This window comes from Apium graveolens, chromosome 6, assembly GCF_009905375.1.
Source record: "Apium graveolens cultivar Ventura chromosome 6, ASM990537v1, whole genome shotgun sequence".
NCBI classification, from domain to species: Eukaryota; Viridiplantae; Streptophyta; class Magnoliopsida; order Apiales; family Apiaceae; genus Apium; species Apium graveolens.
The window spans coordinates 269,106,672-269,114,432 of record NC_133652.1 but is presented as its reverse complement, the minus strand read 5'-3'; the positions used below and the strand labels follow the sequence as shown (position 1 = coordinate 269,114,432).

The window sequence follows — 7,761 nt, the reverse complement described above, 5'->3', positions numbered from 1 at the left end:
TATAACCTCTCTTGTTATCAGCTACAAATGTTAAAGCTTCAGTTTGTGATGTTAAGTTTGACAATTCTTGATGCTTTTCTTCTTGAGAAAACATTCTAAAAGCATTTGGCAATGTAGGTAATGGCTGTTGCATCAGTATATTTCCTCTAACAGTTGCAAACTTATCAGACAGCTTCATCATAAACTGCAACAATCTATGATCCTGTTGCATCTGTAGCACCCTCTGTGTCACATTACATGTGCATTTGTTGCAAGTACAGCAAGGTATGGGACTGATATCACTCATAGCATCCCATAAGGCTTTAATCTCAGTAAAAAACTCTGATACACTTTTAGAACCTTGGTTTAAATCAGCAAGTTGTTGTTCAATAGAAAAAAATTGTGTCATAGATGCATAGCCAAACCTTTCTTCTAAATCCAACCAGATTTCCCTAGCAGTTTTGAAGAACAACACACAGCGAGATATAGATTCATCTAGATTGTTCAACAACCAGGAGCATACCAAATCATTACAGCGTTCCCAGGCCTTAAACTCATTAGTTCCAACATTAGGTTTCACTATCGTGCCATCTATAAAACCTAGTTTATTTTTGGCAGATAAACTCAACATAATCGAACGCTTCCAATTACTATATCCTGTTCCGTTGAACTTCACTGATACGAGTTGTGTAGTATTTGCATCAGACGGATGGATGTAAAATATACTAGATGAATCTGGTGGCAGATTAGAAACAAGAGGTCTAATCCATGGATTACTAGGTGACGCCATTAAAATGAACAATTATGCAGAACTGAGCTTAATCACAATTCACAGTTCTAATTAAAGCAACAAATCATAACTAAATTCCGATGAGAAAATCACAAAGTTATGATGAAATTGTGACACAGAGTTACGAAGAATGAATCGTAGAGAAAACAATTACAGTAATAAGAAAAAAAATCAATTCTAAGAGATGAGTAGCGATGAAACATGACATCGATTAATCAACAGCAAACGACGTAATGAACAAGGATATGAATACACCTGAGTTCGTGAAGAAGAAACGAAGAAGAAACACTAAAAACACTGCAATGGAGATAAGGATGTTCCGAGAGATTGAATTGATCGCCATTACTGCTCTGATACCATATTAAACTAAGCTTTTATCATAATCTTGCAGCAATGAAGAAGAAGTTAACAACTTCTAGAGAGAGAAAATAACAGAATGTATATTGAAAATGTATTATCAACCACACATTGTTTTTGTTACAGGAATGACTTATATACTATCTTATATTTGCTTAGCTGGACATTAGCTGGACATAACAAACTAATCCTAGCCACACAAATACAATGATGTAATCAGTGATGTGGAGAAGTAGTAGAACTAGTAGTAGTAAATAGTGCAGGAGTAGTGTGACTTGCAGGAGGTGAAGTTGCAGCATATGTCTTATATTCAATATCTACACATAAACTTTAATAAACATACAAATTATTAAGATCATATTGGAAATATAGGGGGTGCCAGGGCTCCCTGTGGATCCCGTCTCCGTCTCTGAAGATAGATGCATGATCTTAATTTCTTGATAGGTAGCAAAATGCTTTTGTTGAATTATGAAAGGGTTGATAAAAGTTTGTGAACTGTTTAAATAAATATCGTTACTCATTGGTTATAGGGATTAAAGAAAAAATTGCAGGCTCAGCGTTTGTTTTGAGAGTTTGTGTATCTCTACTTGCACGCAACACGGTATCTCCCTTTATTATACGTCGAATGTTCGAATTTTGTCAAGTACAAGATAGGTATGTTCGAATTTTGTCAAGTACAAGATATGTGTCATATGTAAGTGTGTCTAACTAGCAAAGAAAAATCTCAAGTTGCAAGGTCGAAGAAGAAAAGAAAAACCATTTAGTACAATACTAAACTTCATTTCATCTCATAATTCTGCATATGCATGTCAGCATGTGCATTACATTAATAAACTGAACGTTGAAACCGAACAACTTATTGACCTCCGTACAGCATCACAACAATAACATCTATTGAAGTTCAACATCTGATTACTCTTCAGCTATGCAGATACCTTATAATGATTTATCTGAATATTTTCAACAGCAAGTTTCTTGAAGTTGCTGAGTAGACGAGCAGCAAAAAACTTTCCCCAGTTATATTCCTTGTAGTTGGCAGGGATTTCATCATTTGTCAGTTCTACCAGAGGCTTCACCATTGTCGAGTGCGAAGGATGGAAGAGAAATGGAATGGAAATTCTTTCCCTCTCGGAATTGACGATAACCCTGTGCTCGACACTTTCATACTTGTCATTGCTCCATGCCTGTTTAATTAAAACCTCAAAATGGTCAAAAAAGTAGCTTAAACACTTTGCTGTCCATCCATTAACAAAAACAAAGACTAGATCTCTCTCGCTCTTATATTCGTAATTAAATTTTTTACATTTGTGCATATAAATTGCAACAAAACTCAGTAATTTCCATGCAATAGTTTAGAAAACAGGAATAATACCTGAATTACGTCCCCGACGTTAATGTTATATGCATGAGGAATAGGCTTTACCCTAATCCACTCTCCATCAGTTTTGCGCTTCACTTCAAGTCCTCCAACGTCGTCCTGATAAAGAACGGTGAGCGCACCTGCATCCTTGTGTCGACCAACGCCTAGGGCCAGATCAGGGATGGGACAGGGAGGAAAGTAATTGAGCCTAATAAAGCTGGTTGAGTCTTTGAAGAATTCATCGAACCTGTTTGGCGATAAACCTAAGCTCAAGGCTATAAGCCCCATTATTTTGAATGAGAGCTTTTCTACTTCCTTGGCATATTCTTCACATAGCTCCCTGGTAATAAAAGTATTACTCACAAATTTTAACGCTACATTTGGAGTGCTTTAATGATATTTTCTCTATTGTCTATCTAAAATCGTGCTTACATCAAGCACCAGGACTCCATATTAGTTATGAGAGAATAGCAGATAATATTCTAACTAAGAATTTGAGATATGGATCTCAAATTTGATGGTTCAAGGTCGATTCGAACCATTAACATGCCTCTTTGAGAACAGTTTTGGGACACTAACATCTCACAAATATATTAGTGGACAAATGTAAAATATTTATCATATCAGAATTTACCTTAAATATTTAGGATTCCTAGGCCACTGATTTACGAACTTCTGAACATCCTTGTCCTGAGGATCAGCAGAAGCAGGCATAACCATGGGATTCTCAACCGTAAAATCAAAAACTTCTTTCCAATCTCTGACATTTTTTGTAAGCTCGGTGTCATAATATCCAAGAGGATTAAACTCATCTCTCCTGACCCTCTGCTTCTCCTCTTTCGACTGCGAAAAGAAGCTCTTTGATGCTAAAAACACTTTTTCTTGGAGTTGTAATGGTACACCATGGTTGATCACTTGGAAAAATCCCCAGTTCTTGCAGGCTTCAGCTATTTGCGAAACAACAAGTTGTGTGTTTGGTATCGAAAGATCAATCAAAGGAATGCCTTGAGCTTCAGTTACAACTAGTTTAGGCCTGTGTTCAATGTCTTGAATGAAGCTTGGATCAACTTCTCCCATGTTTGATATTTTTAAGTCTGTATTGAAATTATGTTGGTGTTCGCAAAAGGTATCATATTCATAGAGCTGGTGCCTGGTGACACCTCTTCTCATAATGTGTGTTTCGTACAAGGTGATAAATTCAAGATAATTGTCCGAGGGAAATACATTGAACCTGGACACTAAAATTTTTTCTCGTACTACTTTTTCCTTTCTTCGGGCAGATTTGTATTTCATGTGGATGTCTAAAATTAATTATGGTAACCAAACACTTTCAAAATTAATTATGGTAATTCAAATTATAATATAATAATAATATAATTAATAAATCAAGAAAAACAAATATAATTTTAAAAAAACAATATCAACCTATCTATCTATACTATACTATTATAAGTAAAATATGATTTAATGCTTATCATTTTTCATTAAACAAATAAAATAAAATTCTACGCTATAAAGTAGACTGACTCAATGTATGCTTTTCCCTCTCAGCAAAAATGCTTTTTGTTCATCCTCTGGACTAAAATACTAACTTAAAACCCGTGCTATACACAGATCAGACAGATTTTCTTTAATATTATATAAAAAATAATCAAAAAATTTGAATTCAATTTTGAATTTTGTTCATTTAAAACTTTAAATGATATGACTTCATAATAATTATATTAGTAAACGTATATGTTAATAATTTTTTAGAATATTTAAACTTATTTAAAGTGATAGCATGTGTAAGGAGAGAAATATTATTGTAACAAAACTATTATTTTATTAAGGGTAAAAGTATAATGTCTCCATTATGTTGGGACCTTAAAAAATATAATTTTAGCATAGTGATTACTTAATTGATAAATATAATTCTATAAAAGATATTTGAAAAAGACAATATTACTGATTGAACGATATATTTTATTGATAATTCTATGTGTATTTTAAAAAAAAATATTTATCTAAAATTAAAATTTGATTTTTAAGTTAACATCAATAAGATACAAATTATACTTAGTTTAATATTAATTTGATTTATCTTGGATTAGTGGTTTATATTATTTTATTTTAGCCAGATGCCCAATATACCGACCAAATCAAACTAATTATTTTTAATTTTATTTTTAATTTTTTTCAAGTGTGGATCAATAAGATAATTTTGTTTTAGACTGAATAATTAGTATATATGATTTATTTTTGTTAGTCGAATTGTATTTTTATTTTAGTTTTATGTTAGTCTGAATCAACTATATAATATATTTTTTTATCCTCTATAAATAAAATATATTATTTTATTTATCCTTGTTCATTTGTATAATTTTTTTAGGAGTATTGATAGTATTATTATTTTATCTTAACCCGATTCACATAATATATCAACTAAATATTAATAATTATATTTAGTTTGCTTAAATTTAATTTAGCCCGAAATAACAAATTAGAATAATATAGAATTCGATATGAATTAAAATATAAATGGTTAGAAGTAGTTGAATTTAATATAAATTATAATGATATAGAGTTCGATATAAAATAGAATTGAAATTGGTAAAATAATAGAGAAAGTTGACTTCAATATCAATTAGAATTAGAATTGATCGACCCAATAATTAGAATTAGAACAATTAGGTAAGGGTAATTAAGTGATTTCAGCAAGTACCGACCGACCGACTACCAAACTTTTAATGTTTTTTCTATTATAATATAGATTTTTTAGCTCCCGTTAATAGGATACAAATTATACTTAGTCTAATATTAATTTGATTTATCTCGTATCAGTGGTTTATATTATTTTATTTTAGCCTGATGCCCAATACACCGACCAAATCAAACTAATCATTTTTAGTTTTATTTTAATTTTTTTAAAGTGTGGATCAATAAGATAATTTTGTTTTAGACTGAATAATTATTATATATGATTTATTTTTCTTGGTCGAATTGTATTTTTATTTTAGTTTTGTGTTAGTTTGAATCAATAGTATAATGAATTTTTTATCCTGGATAAATAAAATATATTATTTTGTTTATCCAAGTTCATTTGTATAATTTTTTTAGGAAAATTGATAGTATTATTATTTTATCTTAACCCGATTCACATGATATATCAACTAAATTTTAATAATTATATTTAGTTTGCATAAATTTAATTTAGCCCGAAGTAACAAACTAGAATAATATAGAATTCGATATGAATTAAAATATAAATTGGTAAAAGAAGTTGAATTTACTTCCTCTATTCTTTTACCAATTTCAAATCTATTTTATATCGAACTCTATATCATTATAAAATAGAGTTGACTTCAATATCAAATAGAATTAGAATTGATCGACCCAATAATTAGAATTGCAATAATTAAGTAAGGGTAATTAAGTAATTTTAGCAAGTACCGACCGACCGACTACCAAACTTTTAATGTTTCATCTATTATAATATAATATAGATATATAATTAATTTAAAAAAATGCCATATAGATGTCATTCATATAATAAACATACTAGGATCGCAAAATTAATAAATAAATTTGAAAAAAATAAGATTAAATAATTTATATTAAAATTAATATCATAAATTAAAAAAACTTATTTATTTTATTTCACAATTCACCTTTTATAATAAAAAGTAATAATAATAATAATAATAATAATAATAATAATATGATAATAAATATTAAAATTAAACCATGCATCGCGTAGGTTGTATGCTATTTTAAGCGTAATATGCTATTTTAAGCGTAATAGGTTATGATTGGCTGTTTATTTAATATCTTCCTAAAAATAGTTAACATGACTTTTAAAAATATTATTAATATTAAAAATAAGAAAAAACATGTATGTTTGACTCTTCTAAAATTAATTCAAACTATAATACTCTCCTGGTCGGAGACCAAATAATCACACAATCAATTATTTCTTAATAGTTAATACACATTAGATGAACACAAATACTATATTTAAAAATTAAATTAAGAATACATGAAATTAAAAAAAAAACACAAAACTTGCATTCTTTTACGGTCTTACATAGGCCAACATTCTTTTTGTTGAAATAGGATTCCTTATGTTTAAGAAACGCCAATAACTAAACAATGGATGTTTTCGAAGTAAAAAGAAAATTTGAATTTAGGGTTTGTACACTAAAATTGCAGTTATAACATAAAAATTTATGGTGTAAGTATTAAAATATGAGTAGCCATGTCACGATTTTAATATCTTTCGATTTCGATAATATAATATTGATATGTGATGGTATTATTAAATTTTAAAATAAATATATGAGAATCGTTATAATCAATATAAACAATATTCTAAATCTTAATATTTTAAATATCCAAATTTGAAACCGTCAAAAGTATAATATAAAAATGTTATGGATTAAAAACTAAGATATATGATTGTTGTATTTATTATTAAGGAACGTGAGCTTCGAGGCTCGATTTGACTGCTCTTGTGTTTCGTGACTCAATCTGCCTTAACAAGATGCCTACGTACCTTGTTGATTGCCAAGGATCAAGTCGACAAACGTAGTTCTGATCTGTGGGGTGAGACCCCTTATATAGATGTTGGAAGTCCTTGAATTGGACTTGGTATAGGAGACTTAGTGGTCAAGTTTCTGAATTAGAATGGACTTTGGAGTCCTAGGAAGTAGGTGTTGGATTTTTAACGCAGCGGGGTCATGGTAAAACACTTTTACACATACAAAATCCAAATAAAAGCATATAAATCGTGAATAAAAATTCGAGGGATCGAATCTAACCTTTAAAAATAATTCGGAGACAACGATCGGAGATCCTTAGCAGTTGCTCCTCAAGTGTGAAGCACTCCACCGGTATCCACCAAGAAAACGATGTTAAGGAGGAGGAAGAAGGTGGAGAGAATTGGGTTTTCCAAACTTTTTGGGTTTTCGGGTTCGATGTGGGTTAGAATAAAATATGGTCTATAATAGTGTATTTATAAGCAAAATTTTCAGCTGAAATTTTCCCATAAATAATATTATTATTATCCCATTTATTATTCTTATTAATAATTAAAACACCTTTTAATTATTAATCCTTTTTCTAAACACTTTAGAAATAATTCTCTCTCTTGATTTAATTTCCAAAAATTAAATCCTTTAATTAATAATATTAAGAACTTTTCTTAACTAATTTATAATCAATTAAATCTCATTTAATCGATTATTAAATTTGCCAATTAATTATTTATTTCACAAATAAATAATTATTAGTCATT

At 29.6% G+C, this 7,761-nt stretch overlaps 1 protein-coding gene across 1 annotated transcript; it reads right to left on the bottom strand.

Annotated features, from left to right (window-relative positions):
- Positions 1 to 1,866: 1,866 nt before the first annotated feature.
- On the bottom strand, positions 1,867 to 3,680 carry LOC141668571 (protein DMR6-LIKE OXYGENASE 2-like). Its single transcript, XM_074475503.1, has 3 exons — positions 3,121 to 3,680; positions 2,499 to 2,826; positions 1,867 to 2,310 (listed from the first exon to the last, which is right to left on the bottom strand). Exons 1-3 carry the CDS (start codon positions 3,654 to 3,656, stop codon positions 2,050 to 2,052), a joined length of 1,125 nt encoding a protein of 374 aa, XP_074331604.1. The 5' UTR covers positions 3,657 to 3,680; the 3' UTR covers positions 1,867 to 2,049.
- Positions 3,681 to 7,761: the final 4,081 nt, after the last annotated feature.